This window comes from Bombus affinis, chromosome 6, assembly GCF_024516045.1.
Source record: "Bombus affinis isolate iyBomAffi1 chromosome 6, iyBomAffi1.2, whole genome shotgun sequence".
Classification (NCBI taxonomy): domain Eukaryota; kingdom Metazoa; phylum Arthropoda; class Insecta; order Hymenoptera; family Apidae; genus Bombus; species Bombus affinis.
Genome location: NC_066349.1, coordinates 6,719,992 through 6,737,699, shown reverse-complemented (window position 1 = coordinate 6,737,699; position 17,708 = coordinate 6,719,992). Strand labels below are relative to the sequence as shown.

General features: G+C 28.0%; 5 protein-coding genes across 12 annotated transcripts; 4 read left to right on the top strand and 1 right to left on the bottom strand.

The window, feature by feature from the left end:
- Window positions 1–160: 160 nt before the first annotated feature.
- Window positions 161–1,233, top strand: LOC126917334 (mitochondrial assembly of ribosomal large subunit protein 1). Its single transcript, XM_050724110.1, has 3 exons — window positions 161–542; window positions 667–927; window positions 1,007–1,233. Exons 1-3 carry the CDS (start codon window positions 215–217, stop codon window positions 1,210–1,212), a joined length of 795 nt encoding a protein of 264 aa, XP_050580067.1. The 5' UTR covers window positions 161–214; the 3' UTR covers window positions 1,213–1,233.
- Window positions 1,234–1,408: 175 nt separating this feature from the next.
- LOC126917320 (uncharacterized) lies at window positions 1,409–4,452 on the top strand. Of its 2 annotated transcripts, XM_050724076.1 has the most exons (6): window positions 1,409–1,640; window positions 1,729–1,815; window positions 2,002–2,434; window positions 2,510–2,712; window positions 2,815–2,954; window positions 3,045–4,452. In XM_050724076.1, exons 3-6 carry the CDS (start codon window positions 2,070–2,072, stop codon window positions 3,924–3,926), a joined length of 1,590 nt encoding a protein of 529 aa, XP_050580033.1. In that variant the 5' UTR covers window positions 1,409–1,640; window positions 1,729–1,815; window positions 2,002–2,069; the 3' UTR covers window positions 3,927–4,452. The 2 variants fall into 2 exon arrangements, with proteins under 2 accessions (XP_050580033.1, XP_050580032.1); XM_050724075.1 differs by having other exon boundaries at window positions 1,409–1,815.
- On the bottom strand, window positions 3,970–10,190 carry LOC126917332 (uncharacterized). 4 transcript variants are annotated; one of them, XM_050724106.1, is made up of 4 exons: window positions 10,051–10,190; window positions 5,315–5,827; window positions 5,098–5,238; window positions 3,970–5,009 (listed from the first exon to the last, which is right to left on the bottom strand). In XM_050724106.1, exons 2-4 carry the CDS (start codon window positions 5,741–5,743, stop codon window positions 4,716–4,718), a joined length of 864 nt encoding a protein of 287 aa, XP_050580063.1. In that variant the 5' UTR covers window positions 5,744–5,827; window positions 10,051–10,190; the 3' UTR covers window positions 3,970–4,715. The 4 variants fall into 4 exon arrangements, with proteins under 4 accessions (XP_050580063.1, XP_050580065.1, XP_050580061.1 ...); XM_050724108.1 differs by lacking the exon at window positions 10,051–10,190 and adding an exon at window positions 6,025–6,636 and having other exon boundaries at window positions 5,315–5,755; XM_050724104.1 differs by lacking the exon at window positions 10,051–10,190 and adding an exon at window positions 6,018–6,635.
- LOC126917323 (mRNA cap guanine-N7 methyltransferase) lies at window positions 6,866–9,415 on the top strand. Its single transcript, XM_050724086.1, has 7 exons — window positions 6,866–7,327; window positions 7,409–7,601; window positions 7,672–7,916; window positions 8,052–8,233; window positions 8,345–8,554; window positions 8,631–8,845; window positions 8,923–9,415. Exons 1-7 carry the CDS (start codon window positions 7,094–7,096, stop codon window positions 8,976–8,978), a joined length of 1,335 nt encoding a protein of 444 aa, XP_050580043.1. The 5' UTR covers window positions 6,866–7,093; the 3' UTR covers window positions 8,979–9,415.
- On the top strand, window positions 10,079–16,676 carry LOC126917308 (DNA topoisomerase 1). 4 transcript variants are annotated; one of them, XM_050724052.1, is made up of 12 exons: window positions 10,079–10,228; window positions 10,500–10,545; window positions 11,095–11,488; window positions 11,559–11,872; window positions 11,952–12,100; window positions 12,191–12,397; window positions 12,471–12,632; window positions 13,412–13,503; window positions 13,870–14,843; window positions 14,930–15,380; window positions 15,448–15,597; window positions 15,722–16,676. In XM_050724052.1, exons 1-12 carry the CDS (start codon window positions 10,187–10,189, stop codon window positions 15,822–15,824), a joined length of 3,084 nt encoding a protein of 1,027 aa, XP_050580009.1. In that variant the 5' UTR covers window positions 10,079–10,186; the 3' UTR covers window positions 15,825–16,676. The 4 variants fall into 4 exon arrangements, with proteins under 4 accessions (XP_050580009.1, XP_050580008.1, XP_050580010.1 ...); XM_050724051.1 differs by lacking the exon at window positions 10,079–10,228 and adding an exon at window positions 10,332–10,431; XM_050724053.1 differs by lacking the exons at window positions 10,079–10,228; window positions 10,500–10,545; window positions 11,095–11,488; ... (3 more) ...; window positions 12,471–12,632; window positions 13,412–13,503 and adding an exon at window positions 13,566–13,763.
- The last annotated feature ends 1,032 nt before the right edge of the window (window positions 16,677–17,708 follow it).

Below are 17,708 nucleotides of genomic sequence, written 5' to 3'. Positions count from 1 at the left end.
TATAATATGAGTTAATATAAAATTAGAAAATATGTTATACATCTTATTTATTATTATTTATTTATTATTATTATCTTATAATATGAATTAATATAAAATTAGAAAGTATGTTATACAATTATAATATGAATCAATAGTGATAGCTATCAAATGGAATAACTGGCATTTACGTTATTCGAATAAACTTAACCTTGCTTTATATGTGCAGAACAACATGCGAACTGTATTAACAAGTCTATTACGAACAAAAATACAATTTTATAAATATTTAAAACCTCGTACAAATAATGTAGTAACATATTCTCAATTAAGACAAATTACGATGTTTCCAAATAATAGTCAAAAACAATTTAATAACGATGAAAATATTGAAAACGAATCACATAACCTAGTCGGTTCGCTTAGTACCACTCATAAAGTTTTTGAAGATGAAAATGCAGAAATTATTTATGATATCAGTGAAAAACAAGAAATGATTAATTTAGAAGATTTAATAATTGAGGAAGAACCTCACGATCCTTATGAAGGAATAAATTTAAAACGTGAGTAGTAATGAAACTTTTATATACTATACTATATAATTTATATACTATTATATAAACTTTTTGCTATTTAAAGACAATTATTAATAATGTTCTTTAATACAAGATATCAATCATTTTTCAGGTGGCGTAAATGGTGTGTTTGAAATAGAAGATCTTATATCATTATTACAAAAAAGTAATGCCAAAAATATCTTTGTTACTTCTGTACCCTCTGAATTACAATATGTTGATTACGTAGTTATAGTAACAGGTAAATCAAAGAAGCATATGCAGTCACTTGCTAATTTTGTCCGGAAAGTGTATAAATTAAAAAAGGACAAAACAGATTTCTTGCCAAAAATTGAAGGAGAAGATTCAAAAGATTGGCTCGCTTTAGATTTAGGTAATCTTCTTATTGTGTTGGGACAAATTTACTATATCTTTATAATAATCGAATTACTATATATTCCTTTTGTTCTTAGGAAATATTGTGTTGCATATTTTCTCAAGTTTTGCTAGATCATTATATGATTTAGAAACATTGTGGTCAGTTGGGCCTGATTATGATGATAAGAGTAGAAGTTCTACTGACAAAGACATTATGGAACAATATAATACGTTTTTATCTGATTTAGAACCAATTGAGAATAATGATGATGATAAAAAGAATGAAATGTATAGACAATAAATATAAAAGTTATCTAAATGATATATGTTATTTTTTATGCACTAAGATATGATCCTTATTAAATAAATTCTATACAAAAAGTAAAATAAAATTCTAAAACATAATCCTCATGCAATAGTTTTTGAAAAGTATGTGTATGAGCTATCAATCACCCTCCCTTCCCTCCCCCCTCTTTCATTCTGCTCTTCGTGCTCTATTTATGCTTTCTGAAGCAATTCTCCATTTGCAATAAGCGTCCATATCTGAAGGCGCTTTATCGCAGATCAACAAAATGAAATCTTATCGAATTATCAGCTCTATTTCATACGCTGACTAATAATTACAATATAGACGCATTTGTGCGAATAAATTTTGTGTTGGTACATGTAATATTAAACCGCGTGTATCAACAGAACGCGATTAGAATAATAGTCTGTCGCACTTAACGGGTATTATCGGCATTTTTATACTATTTATAACATATAACATAAAAAATAATTTTTATAATAACAGAAAACATTACATCTGGTTCTTTAGTAAAAAATTTATGTAACTAAATCCATGGCAGAGAATATTCTTTCTCCCATATGGAAGTGCAATTAATTTTCAACAGTACTTATATAGGTAATGTATATACATTTTCAATTATTGTAAATCGTGTAATTAAAAAAATGTACCATTATTTGCACATTGTTAATTATCATAAATTTCAACTCATATATTATATACATTCTTATGTGATATATTAAAAATAGTTTAAGGTATCTTTAATTTTATGGCTTGTTTTATCATACAATTTTTTTATTTCAGATAATCATATGATTATTTTAAAGGAAGAAAAATATGATAAAATAGAAAAATTTATCTAATCACAAAAAATGACAAACAATTTAGATTCAGTTTGTGAAAAAAAGCCCACTCGTTTCTTGCAAATTCCTTTAAAGTCAACTGAACAGATTTATTTAATTTTCTTAATTCCAACATTAATCAGCTGTTTTGTATATATAATTCATTTTTCTGCTGATTTAGTTGTTGCTATACAGCATTTCAAAGAAAATAACTTAGTATGGGGTTGTTGTACTATTTGTTTTATGTATGCACCAGCAATTGCATACTTTATGTTAACTGTTTCAAGACCAGATTGGTGGATGTCAAATGATGATAAATTAACAAAGGGAATGTTTTGTTGGTTCTGTCTCCAACTTTGTCAACTGATAGGCTTTGTTTTTTTTTCTCTTTATAGGTATTAATATTTTCTACTCAAAATAACTAATAATCCCATTCATTTATATTAATATAATATCTAATTATTTTTTAGGTATGCAGGTCTTATAGTACTATCTATTGAAGCTATTATTTTAGGTGGAAAAGAAAGAACTGAGACTTTAAACGTAGCAGCTGCTCCTGCAGCTATAGAATTATATTTCTTTTTACAAGCATGGTTTCAAGCAGTTCCTCAAGCTCTCTTTCAAACACATTTACTCTTTCGTGAACCATCATTTCATCAGACTCATCAATCTGGTATTTCTACGATACTATCTTCTACGATTCTATTTCTGGTTCTACGATTTGCAGTATAATTTAAATAAAATTATAAATACCAAATTAAGATTATTTTTGTAGCAGTTGTAAAGGTGCTTTCTATTACTATATCCATTGTAATACTTGCCATTCAGACTACCTCATTTCAAAGATTTGAAAGTCAACGTATTAATGGTAGAAAACTACCATGGGCAATGTGGTTAAAGAAATATTGCATTCAGGTATCTTAATATTAAAAATTACATGGTTACCTACAACATGGGAAAATAACTTCTCCTTTTAAAGTATTTATTTAATTTATATAATTATAGGAACTTTGTGATTTTGAAGAAGGCACACCTTTAAAATTATCTGATAAAAAAGAAAATAACCCTATAGATAATTCCTTAAAACAACCAGAATCTGTAAAAGTTCAACACGAAGATAAGGAGCAATGTGATTCTCACATTTCTTTAGATCGTCAAGTGTCTGTGACACCTCCTTTACCACCTAAAAATGTATATATTACACCACCTCCAACTCCTTTACGTGGAATTACTACAGTTACACCTTTACCTATACCAGATGTACCAGCTCCACCAAGACCAGATTCAATATGTATAGTTCCAAAAAATGCAGAATCTGAGCAATTATTTACTAAGGTAGTATCTATTGCAGAAAGAAAGAACAATACCATACAAGATTTAAAAGTTCCACAACGAAGATATTCAGCAAAAGGTTTAGAAGAAGATGATCCTATAGGAAAATTTTTGAGTTTTTTATGGTGGTTCTTTTTCATTCTAGCGCGTATACTTACTATTGCCATATTCTATGAATTTTACCCACTTTACTTATCCATTGTGCTTGGTATACATTATGGTATTATGTTAATATATCTTTTTTATTATACGCAATATTATGACATTATTACTTTTTTTCTTAATTTATGGCTAGGATTAGTGTACATAATTAGTTTAATCGAATATAGAATTAAATTTAAGTATGCAGATATGTGGGTATTGCCATATTATATTTTTGTATTAATGCAAAATACGTTTTTAACGTTATCTTGGTATTTTTATGCAGATTGGGATGGGTTTTGGTATTCTTACATATTTTTTGTCATTCTTGGAAGTATGACACTATGCGTTTTATCAACTGTAATTTATTGTGCTTTGCTTAAACCAAAGAAACGTAGGATATATACCAGCTGACAAATGGATAAAATTGTCTCATGGTAAAATATTCATTGAAACGTGATTTCACAAATGCTTTAATTTTTATATATTACTTGAACATGAGGTTGTTTTATATTTATACAAATCATTTACAAAATAGATATACTAGAAAACTATTATTAACGAATAGGACAATGGAGTAGCTGATGCAATTAAAATTTATAGTTACAATGTTTAAATCTAAACTGAGAAACTGAGGACTGATATTGATAGTTACATAATGTGAAAAGTGTATTTATCATACATTATTATAAATTAGGTAGCTATGTTTATGGAACATTCATAAGAAAATCCGTCTAAAAACATTTACATATAGTTACTAGATACAGCAGCATTTCTCCTTATCTATGAATTTTATATCTGTATAGTAATATTTACATTGCACATTTATATATAGAGATACTTATGTGAATACTTATAAGTGTTAAAATATGTATATCTCTTATTCTGTGTTTCTCTCATATTTGAAGACGTATATTAAATTTAAATACTTATCATTTCATTACTATCTCTTTATTTCCGCGATTTTAACTAAAAGATATTTGTGTAAAATATTTTTTACGCATTATTTCATATTGACTGCCAAATCTTAGCAGAAAACCACTTTGAGATTATTAATGTTAAAGTGGTACGTATTAAGATAACATTAATAAAGAAATACTAATAAGTTTAATTTGATAAAAAATATATGCTCCCTTATACATCCATTCATTTATAATTATATTATCTACTTGCACACATTCCTTAGTCTATAACATGTTTTTCCTATACATGTATATTAGAGTCTTTATGAAGATTTCCTAATTGTGCTTCAAATAAAATATCATTTAATAATTTTTCAGCTATAATTCTTTGGTCTAACTTCATACTTCTAAGTTTTGCTGCAATATTTCGTCCAATTGCATCAAACTCATCTTCCATTACAAATGAATTATTATGTGATATTTTTAAAAGATCAGAACATTCAGCTTCATCTATCTTACGTCTACGAATTACTGGACTTTCAGACCACTCATTAGACTGATCATAAGCTTCCTCATTTCCTGGTTGCCATACATCCTAAATAAATATAACTTTTTAAATTTCTGCAAAATTTTAATTTGAATTTTTTGTCATATAAGATTAAGCTCATGAACAATGTGCTTACTGTTTTGTAACATTTCCTATATCCTCCTCTTGTTCTTATTATTTCTTGACATTTAGCTGCTGATAAATCAATATATATCATTGCAGGTTTTCTTTGATTAGCTTTAGATTTAATTTTATCAACCATAAAAGGATGTAATCTCTGTAGAACACTTAGATTAATGAATACAAAACAATTATATTAAAGTGCAAGAATTCTGAAAATAAATAAATCTTACTTTAATATGACTTAAAAAATTTCCAGTAGATCTCAAATTTCCATTTAAATGTCTTTGACATTGTACACATTGAACTGTTATATTACTGTCTTCTACTCTAATTACTGTAAAATATTCTCCATCCAATATAGCTGGTATTCTAATTGGAGTAAGAGTCATGCTTTGTTGAATATTGGATTGTATATGTGAAATTTGATTAGGTTGATCTTGTTGATGTTGCACTTCCGAATCATGTTGTTGCTGATGTAAATTTGAATTTTCATGATTTTCTTGATTCTCTATTTCAATTGTTTGAGAAGATGTCTGATCACTGACTGTTTCAGATATTTCTTGTTGTTGATTTGCAGGATCGATCATACATGTGTCAAAACTTTCAATCTTTGTCTCATACCTTTGCGTAGGAAATGTATCCATGATCTTACAATGCATGCAAAATTTATTCTAATAGAAGAGTACGATAAATAAAAAGCTCAACAATTTATATAAATTGTACATGAATAACTCTTTAAATATCTGAAAAAAAAATAGAGGAACATGATTTTTACTAACAGTGAAGCAAAATACTATTATTTATCTTGCTTTCTTATTGAATTTCAGATAAGCTGTTAGATAAGAATGTTACATACATAACAAATCTAGATCAGATAATAGATGAGAGAATGTAATACATACAATCTCTAATGAAATTTCAATGTCTACCTACCACCAACCTTAAAAAATGTAGCTATATTGATATAATATATAAATTCCTTGTTATGTACTACAAAATATCGTCGTAACAACGAAATATTCGTCGCATTTCTTGAAGTATTATAAATATATAGCTGTTTGAGTTAAATAAATTGAGCTATCTTTGAAGCTATAGCAAGGCATGCATATGTGAAAGCAAGTGCATACTTGGCAGCACTGTGGTAAATAAAGTTATCAATAAAATTTCATTAAAATTTATATAAATTTATATACGTGGATAATAAATACATGTTCTTTACTTGACTACTATTCTTTTACATAATATAATTCAAAACAAAAGAAGGAACGTTACATATTTATAAGGCGCATACACTTATAAAAAAAAACAAAATCAAATATGTAAGATATAAATAATATAGATTGTTTAATATTATTTAATTGAAAAAGGTACTTCGTATAATTCAATGCTTAATTTAAAATAAAGAAATCTTTCAAGTTATTATTTAAGAGTAAAAATATAATTTCTTTTTTAGAAGAAATGAAGCTTATCTGTTTATATGTACATATTATTCTGTGTATGTTTATTTGTTAATAAATTCTGTATTTTAAATTACTAAATACACATTGTTACTTTAGTTACTATGTTGCGTATTTGTTTGGGGAATTTAGGCTTGGATTGTTGACCGTGGAGTACTAAGGCCATAGGGATATAAAGATAGAATGCGTAAGCGAACTGAAAAATAACTAGAAAAGCTATTTAGAAATAGAAAGAAAACACTGCATAAAGGCTAACCTTCATAACTTGTAGGGAATATTTGTGAAATACAAATAACGTTGTCAGCATTGATAACTCTGATTCTGATTTTACTGAAAATAGATGCAGAGCAGACGTAAAAGAATTGTTAGCACTGTAAGTTCTATGCGTATATAGTTTTTTTTACAAATGGTTTGTTTTTACTTAAACATATTTGATACTAATAATTTATTTACATGTATACATAATATAATATTTATTAAGAAACGAAAGTATCTATTGAAAAAACAGTGGAATAAGATTTAATAATTGGACGAGATTTCATTTACTTGGACATGTCTACACCTGAAGTAATGAATAAAGCCAAAGAAACGCAAGATGAGATATTATCAGAAAAAGACAATGAAAAAACAATACCTACAATAAAATCACAGACGTTCTCTAGGGAACGAAAAAGGAAAATTGAAGTAAATGATAAAAGTCATACACAAATTAAATACTCTCAAACTAAGGAACATTGTTCAGATGCAAATTCATCTAAGCGAATAAAATATGATGCCGAACAAAATGTATGTATGATTATTATATTACACATTTTTGAAACATTTTATTTATTTGTTAAATCATTTTCTTTTATCCGTATATTACAGGTTAATAATACTTCAGCAGATTTAACTACTAGTAACAGTGAGAAAACAAAAGAATCATCAAGCAAGGAAGAATACATTGAAAACTCATTATTAGTAGTACAACATTATAATTCAGTACTAAATAAAGATAGAAATAAAAGCAGAATTTTGTATATGAGAAATTTTAACAATTGGATTAAAAGCATGCTTATACGTAAGATGCTAATTTATATATAAAATAATGCTTTTGTGTGCAACAATTTTTAATTACAAATCATTTACAGTGGAATTTATTAATAAAACTCCAACTAATGCCCGTTTAAAAGTGCTAGATATGTGCTGTGGTAAAGGAGGAGATCTATTTAAATGGGACAAAATGAATGTAGCACATTTGATCTGTACCGATTTGGCTGATGTAACTATGCAACAATGTCAGGATCGATATAAACTGATGTCAAAAAGATATTCTCAAGAGAGAAGATATTTTCCTATGTTTTCAGCAGAATTCATAACGGCCGATTGTACAAAGGTATTTGTTTTTACTTTTCCATGAGTTTGTAGAGGAATAATGAACAAATAATTGACAAAATGTAATTGGTCTGAAATTTGTATCATTACTATTTATGTTAGCAATGGAGAAATCAGTGATAAAAAATGATTTCAGGTTCGATTGAGAACAAAATTTAAAGATCCTAGTATATCACTTGACTTAGTTAGTTGTCAATTTGCATTTCATTATTGTTTTGAGTCACTACAACAAGCAGAATGTATGTTTAGAAATGCAAGTGAATGTTTAAAACCAGGAGGTTATTTTATTGGAACTATCCCAAATGCATATGATCTAGTGTAAGTTCATCTTTTAATATGTTGAAAACTTTTAGCTAAACTTATAAAACTCTTAACTAAAGTTATACAAAAATTAAATGTTTGTTTTAATTGTTTAATTGTTTTAATCAGTTCTAGATGGCAGAAATGCGATGGTGATGGTTTTGGAAATGACATTTATAATGTAGAATTTTTTTGTGACAAAACAAAACCACCTCTTTTTGGTGCTAAATATCATTTTCAATTAGAAGGTGTTGTTAATTGTCCAGAATTTCTTGTCTATTTACCTGTATTTCGTAAACTAGCTTCAAAGTTTGATTTAAATTTAGTACTATTTGAAAGGTAAAAAAAATTTAGTAACTGTACTTACTGTATATCTATCATATTTATAAATAATAAAAATTTTGCTTAATTATAGATTTGACAGCTTTTATGAACGTATGAAAGATGGGGACAAAGGTAGAATGTTACTTAGTAAAATACAAAGTTTAGAAACTTATCCACCTCGACGAGAGGTACAGCTTACTGGTAACCCTGATAAAGATTATCAACATGCTAAAGAATATTGCTCGCAAAAGAATTCGACTCGCCGTGAGATTGGGACTTTATCTCGAACAGAATGGGAAGTTACTTGTTAGTAGAAAATTAGTATAATTTGATAATTAATTACGTTTGTTAATTTTATTGTAATAACATTAATTTTGTTTTAGCATTATATGCAGTATTTTCTTTTGAAAAAATGAAACCTGGCTGGAAGCAACATTAGAATATGTAAAATTATAAAAATTAGGAACCATAAGATGTTAAATTTTTAATATAAAATTAAGCACTGACTGTATATTGTACGAACTAGTCTGTTGCTATATAAATACACATATATGTCAATACAATATATATATATATATATATGTATATACATATATATATATATATATATATATACATACATATATATATATATATATATATATATATATATACATACATATATATATATATATGTGTATATATATATATATATATATATATATATATATATATATATATATGCATTAATTGATATTCTAAGTAACTTGCTCCAATGTGTTCAACAATATATCACTCCAAGCTAAATGTATACAGTATACTTTTATGTACTTGATTAGGGATTATGGATTTGATTGTTTTTTATATAAACAATAAAATAAAAAAATTTAATATAAATAGTATAGTGTAAACTTTTTTACTCATTGACCTACATTTTATAAAAACAAACTCGTTAAATTTGAACATAAAATAAACCTTGTTAACCTCTATATAATATTATGCCATTAATTACAAGTACATGTTATTTTCTTTAGATAAGCCATAGATATAAAAAGTGAATTAACAGAACTATAAAAGGTTAATATTATAGAAATCATATCACACAATAGCCTAGATCTTTGTATATTCCTTTGAATTACTGATGAAGTTTTAAGAAATTAACAATAAATAATTTTTTAATGTGATTATTTCCTATGTTATGAATCTCGATATATATTCGATTATATGTCACGAACATCTCCACTTAAAATTGAAGTTTGTAGCAACGGTTGAATAAAAATTAGATATTTCTTCTCAAAATTAAAACGATTTTCATCGATAGGAAAACGCAATTGATACATTAACAACTACTCTCATGTGATTTATTTATAAAATTGTTAGCGTTATGTTCATAACCAAGCATTATTGAAAGAGAACGACTGAATAGGCAGGTACGAACTGCGGTGGAAGGGACTGTATTGGGGATCGAAGAGGCGGAGCAAAGAAGCGCATGCGCAGTTAGATATTTTTGATACTTAGACTGGGTCTCCTACCTAAGCGTAGGCTCGGCTGCAGTCTCACGCGAAGTGTATAGTGGAATAGTGGTGTGTGTGCCCCCAGTCTTCTTTACTTCTCTCGCTTCTGTTAGCCCTTGCGTCGCTAAAGTCTATCAGTGCGTTTGTACGAGAAATGGAGCTCGAGCAAGCGACAACGCAGTCGAATTCCGACTCAGTAAGTGACTATTTAATATCTATTTGCTTCACTGCGTTTACCTACGTGTACAGTTTTTTAGTATTTTGTCTTATATTACGGCTTTTCTCTTGTACGTACGACATAGTCGAGGACGCAAAATTTTTCTAAGTCCCAAAATGGCGTCTGCGACTAAGTCCTACCTGGCTCGCTTCACACTGCCAGACGTTAAGTCCAACGGAGGAGTAGATAGTTATATACCATGCTACGATCTTATTAAGATGATATTTATATGTGAATTTTATTGTTTCAGGAAAAAAAGATCAAGGAGAACAGTAATGTGACTGGAAATCATAGTGGTAAGTGGTTTATTCGTACAGTTTTAACGCATGTAATCTGACATAGCTGAAATCAGAACTTTATAGCAGCAAATGTTAAATTCAACGCGACGACCAAAGAGTTAAGACTGCCAACGACCCGACCGGTCTGACACGTGTTTCGACTCTGACGAAGCGTCCGAACTACTTACGACTTCCTGCAATTCAAACTTAGTTTTATTTTTTGAATTGGCACTTGTTCACGTTCTGTATTACGAGAATTTAGAATTTCAATTTTTTAAAGTAAAAATTATGGGATGTTTCTTACTTTGCCTCTTTTAACTAAATGAATACAATACATTCTAAATTATTTTTGCATTTCACATTTAGTTAAATATTTCGAAATATAGCCGTAATAAATTTAATTGAGGAATAGAAATAATTTTTTTTTATATTTTAATAATTATGCAATTTTATTTAAATAATTACTTGCAAAATGATTTATTTTTTCAATAAAAAAATTTTGAAATACGATTGATATTATATATATTTGTGTGTGTGTATTTATATATATTATATGTATATTTCTAGATGCTCATATAAATGGCATGTCAAATGGATTTGACAAAAAAAGAGAACACAAATCTGAACATAGGGATAAGGATAAAGAAAGATCTCATAAATCAGATCATAAAGACAAAGAGAGAAGCAAAGAAAAGGATAGAAATCATAAAAGTGATCACAGGGAAAAGGAAAAAGATAGACATAAACATAGTTCTAGTTCTATTAAAGAAAAAGATAAACATGATAGTAGCAGTAGTAACAAAGATAAAGATAAGGATAGAAAGAGTAACTCATCATCTAGCAAGGATAAAGAACACAAAAGTAGCAGTTCTTCAAGCAAAGATAGAGAAAAGGATAAAAGCAAAGATAAAGAACATTATCACAGATCCAGCTCTAGTTCAAGTTCTAAGGATAAAGACAGGTATATTTAATATAATTTTGTACTTAATCACACAAAATTTTATGTTCATATAAAATAAATTACGTTGCAGACATCACAGTAGTTCCAAGGACAAAGAAAGCAAAGAGAAAGACAAAGAAAAAAGTAAGGATAAGGATAAATACAAACACAATATAAGTTCAAGTTCTCGTGACAAAGATAAGGATAAAAATGTCTCTAAGGATAAAGAAAAGGAGAGAAAACATTCATTAGAGAAGGACAAGGAAAAACATTCCACATCTCACGCAAATGACAAAGAAAAGCATCGCTCTTCTGAAAAAGACAAAGATAAACATAATTTGTCCAGTAAAGATAAACATCGTCATGATAAAGAAAAAGATCGACATCGTCATGAGAAAGAAAAATGTAAGTTATAACATAAGGTATACAACAAAATTATGAACGAAGAATGAACTTGTTAATTTTTATTTTATCTAATTTATAGCAAAACATAGAGAAGATAAAGATAAAAAAGAGAAGGAGAAGGAAGAAATTAAAGTAAAAGAAGAAATAATGGACGTAAAACCTAATCACATAGGAAATGAAGTATTTCAGTTTGATGTTGGCCAAACCTTGAAGCATGAAGTGAAAGAAGTACATATATACTTTTTTAAATATATTTATTCTTATATTTGAAACGTATGAATTCAAATAATTAAATAAATTTAAAATAATAAATTACAGGAACCTATATCACAAATTGAACCTGAAGATGATGATGACAGTGGTGGAGAACAACCGTTATATATTAAAGAAGATGAGGATGACGAAGAAGCTATGAATGAAGAAGAAGGTAGTATGGATTCGACTGATGGAAATGACACAAGACTTTCAGATCTTCATAATACAACAATTAAAACTGAGGAAGAATCGGATGAAGACATACCATTAGTAAGTAAAATATATATTAAATTTTTATTATTTAAAAATTAGATATGTATATCATAATATAAAAATTATATAGAGTGCAAGGTCCATGGCTCCTACAAATGTTAAGAGAAATTTAGATTCAGAGGAAGATGATGTCTCACTTTCAGCGCGTAAAAAGTCAAAGAAGAATGATACAAAAGCAAAGAAGAAAAAGCGAAAACATGAAGATGATGAAGATGAAGACGATATTGAACAAGTACTGTGATTCTTTACATATATTCCTTATATGCATTAATGATGTTATAATCTTACCTAACAATTTCGCTATGGCGGTTCGGTCCGCTAAACTGGACCTCGCGCCGAAAGTGTGCACATTGTGGGTGGACAGTTTATCTTGGAAGAAAAGGGACTTTTCTTTAAAACAATATACTCATAATTTCTACATAAAAGATATAAACTTATTTAATAGGTATAAAGAATCCGATTAACAATTGAAAATAGTGAAAGAATAATATACAGTGATTAATAATTTAATTGAATTAAATTCAATATATGTTTTGAAACATGAGAACACACACAACCCAAAATCACATTCTTGGTATTGATGATGAGATTCTTGTCTCTTAGAGTTTTTCGCACACACAACACATCTTTGTGATTATTTTTTCCTGTAGCTTCATAAGATTATAAGAAAATATCTTCCATTGAGTCTTACTGGGTAATTTTTTCCGGGTGTAATAGGATGACAGGTTGTTCTTTTCTGATATTTTTTAAAAATTTGGTCTGCTAATTTCAGTTGAAATTTTGCAATTGATATTGTTTTGTTGGTTTTCAATTTATATAGACAATATAAATTCCATAAGCACGTATCAATCATATGGAATATATATTTTTTTTGTACTATTCTGTTGTACACGTCGCTGTGGGTCACATCATGCATGTCTGATATAACCCGCATTCGTCTCCACGGGTTATATGAATGCTGGATATATCCGACGTTAGGAGCGAAAGGATTAACTATAAAAAAATTTTCAGAAACCAAAGAAGAAAGGTGCAAGAGCATCAAAGGGAGAAAATTCTAGCCCAAGGAAAAAGAAACAAGAAGAAGAACAAGAAGTTTGGAAATGGTAAAGTTTCTTATGATTTGAAGAACTACATCGTGTAAATAAATAAGGTTATGTCGTCCTAACCTTATTTTGTGTATTCACGTGAATACATTTTTCAGATGAAGTATAATATAGTAAAACTTATGTGCATGTTTTTTAAAGCAAAATATGTTTAATGTTATTACAAATATCAGAATAATATCTTTGATAAAGTTACATTCCTTTTATAGATGCAAATGTTCTATAAAATTGGAAATTCATAAATATTTATCTATTTTAAGGTTATGTTTTTAGAGTATGTTGTTAGATATATTGTAATACCTTAAAATTAATGGAATATACAATGAAACAAATACGAAATAAAACTAAATGAAAAAATTGTTATAGGTGGGAAGAAGAAAAGAAAAATGACGGGACAAAATGGACATTCTTGGAACATAAAGGACCAGTATTTGCACCTCCATATGAGCCACTTCCCCCTGATGTAAAATTTTATTACTGTGGAAAAGAAATGAAGTTAAGTCAAGATGCAGAAGAAGTTGCGACTTTTTATGCACGCATGTTAGATCATGATTATACTACAAAGTCTGCATTTAATAATAACTTCTTCCATGATTGGAGAGAAGTGATGACTGAATCAGAGAGGGCTAAAATAAATGACTTGAGTAAGTGCAATTTTAAAGAAATGCATTCGTATTTTGTACAAAAAAGTGAAGAGCGGAAAGCAATGACAAAAGAAGAAAAGCAGAAAATAAAAGAAATGAATGAACAAATTCAAAAAGAATATGGTTTTTGCATTATTGATGGACATAAAGAAAAAATAGGTAATTTCAAGATTGAACCGCCTGGTTTATTCAGAGGTCGTGGTGAACACCCTAAAATGGGCAAATTGAAAAGGAGAGTTATGCCAGAAGATATTCTTATTAATTGTTCCAAAGATTCTAATATACCAAAGCCACCACCAGGCCATAAATGGAAAGAAGTTCGGCACGATCCTAACGTTACCTGGCTGGCGTCTTGGACAGAGAATATTCAAGGACAAGTAAAATACGTTATGCTTAATCCATCAAGCAAACTTAAAGGAGAAAAAGATTGGCAGAAATATGAGACTGCTAGAAAATTAGCACAATTAATAGATAAAATTCGTGCTGAATATAGGGAAGATTGGAAAAGCAAGGAGATGCGTATAAGACAAAGAGCTGTTGCATTATATTTTATAGACAAATTAGCTCTCAGAGCTGGTAATGAGAAAGATGAAGATCAAGCAGATACTGTAGGTTGTTGTTCTTTACGAGTGGAACACATTACATTACATGAACAAAAGGATGGAAAGGAGTATGTAGTTGTATTTGACTTCTTAGGTATGCTGAATTTTTTGCTTATAAATTAGATAAAGATGAAATTTTTTAGTATAATATTTGTATACATGTTTTTATTGTATTTATAGGTAAAGATTCTATAAGGTATTACAATGAAGTGCCAGTAGAAAAAAGAGTATTTAAAAATTTACAACTTTTTATGGAAAATAAATCACCAAGTGATGATTTATTTGATCGTCTTAATACAACTGTTATGAATAAACATTTAAATGAATTGATGGAAGGTCTCACTGCTAAGGTCTTCAGGACATATAATGCTTCATGGACATTGCAGCAGCAATTAGATAAATTGACAAATCCTGATGATACAGAAGCAGAAAAGATTTTATCATATAATAGAGCAAATCGAGCTGTTGCAATATTATGTAATCATCAACGTTCAGTGCCTAAAACACATGCAAAATCTATGGAAAATCTTAAGGCAAAAATAGAAGCTAAGAAGCAAGCTATAAGTGAAACAGAACATGCTGTAAAGGAAGCTAAACGTGATGCAAAACATGGATCTGTTAAAGAAAAAGTGTATGTATTGGCTAATTATTAAAAATTAAGTAATATTAAGTACTTTATTGTGTATTTATTATTATAGCGTATATGAAAAGAAGAAGAAGACTCTTGATAGATTAAAAGAGCAACTGACAAAATTGGAGGTTCAAGCAACAGACAAAGAGGAAAATAAAGAAATTGCTCTAGGCACCTCCAAGTTGAATTATTTGGATCCTAGAATTACAGTTGCATGGTAACTTTGATTCTTCTTTTATTTTATATTAAATATTACAATCATAAGTACAATATTACAATAATTTACATATTTACATTTAGTAAATGCACAGCATTTACATTTTTATTTTTATATTATTTAGGTGTAAGAAACATAATGTCCCTATTGAGAAGATTTATAATAAGACTCAGAGGGATAAGTTCAGATGGGCAATAGACATGGCAGGACCAAATTATGTATTTTAACCCCATAGAAGATTGATTATTACGAAAAATAACTCCCACTGATTGTATTTAGTGAAATTTTCGTTAAAATTATTGAGGGAAAAAGTAATGGTATAATTTTCTATATTTACAAAAAATAAATGTGAAAATGCGAAAACATATTTTGTATAGAACACTACGTTAAATTTCGGTAAAGACTTTATATTCAGTATGTAATAAACACATACTTGTAATCTAGAATTGATCGCTTAGCAATCATCGCGTAAAAATTTTAGCGGTCGCATTTGCATATAGACGTTTAATTGATCTTATAAATATTAGAAACTAAAATTGAATAGTTTGACGAAAATTTAAATTCGTGTTAGGTAGAAATTTATAATATTTGTGAATTAAGAAAGCAAAATTTGTGCAAGTGATCTAAATTTAGAGAATATAGCTCAAAGTTACTTCATTAGAACAAGAATTTTACAGTCTCTAAATTTAGAAGTGCACGATAAACATTGGTTGCTGCATTGTACATAGAACTATGAAAACTTTGCCAACCAAGTAAAAAAGAGGTATGTGTATTAGATTTAAAAAAAATGTAACTGCCGAATGAGCAGCTAATTTTTATATTCCTTTAATTTGTCTTTTCTCATAAGTGTATAATGTCATCAATGAGAATTTAATTAAAGTTAGAGCCGCGCGCTCTACATGGATTTTTTAGTATAAAATTTATCAAATCGAAATTATGGTTAGCCAATTTGATTGAAATATAGCGTCTCGAAAGATAATTATAACGTATTAATGTATTTAAAAAATAGATTATTGCTTTTAGCGATTTATGCTTTATAAAAGAAATGTTTAGTCTATAATAAATGTGAACACAGTGTATCTTTAACATTTTTTTAATATTCGTGCACATAAAAACCTTGTGATCACCATGATATAGAATATTGTAAAAAAAATACTTCAATATGTTACAAATTAGTTATCATATTTATAGCCATAGTTGAATTTTGTTTACTGTTTAATAGCAAGATACTCAAATTTATTGCAATATTTTTCAAAATCCTTTCCTAATATATACCTGTAAATCATTTGTATAAGATATTCTAAATTTGAAGAATGTCTTTGTTTATGTGACTCATGGGACTCAAATTATACATTAATATTTGAGAGTATGTGTGTGTGAAACACCTTATTTTAATCTGTTATAAGTAAATCGTTTAGAATAGATTATTCGCTTATTTATCTTGGAATATGGATCAGAGACGAGTAATTTTTTCAGTAGCTTAGGATATATTCACGTTAGTTAGATTGTAGACTTTATAATAAATATATTATTTCCGTCATAAAAATATTCATTCATCTTGCTAAATTGAATATTAATTACTCGTCACTGACAGAATATTCCCATATCATTGTGTTGTATGCATATGAACACATACAATTTTTTACACTCATATATAAATATATATATTTAAGGAAGCTGCAATTATAAAATTATACAAATATGTAATTAGAATGGTGGTTCTTTATAACTTTTATATTAAAATATTACGTTAATAACAACCACAACCACAAGTTAGTTCATTTTATTTAAAACTATAGAATGTATACTATGTTTTAAGAAATGTTGTAAAGTTATTAAAGGCCACTATTCTCATAAAACTGCCAATTATTGTATGAAGAGTCGCATAATTTAATCGTCTGTTATGCTACAAACTAGTTTTTGATATATAAGTAAGTTTGGTCATGTTCTAATCTCATTAATAATTTAAAATGAATGTTTCATTCATTTCAAATATTTTAAAGTCTAAAGTAGTAAACTCTTATAATATTTATCTTTTTATATTATTGTCTTTTTTCAAATATTGATGATTATAAACATTTCTAAAGATGAAACTAGTACAGTATATCAGA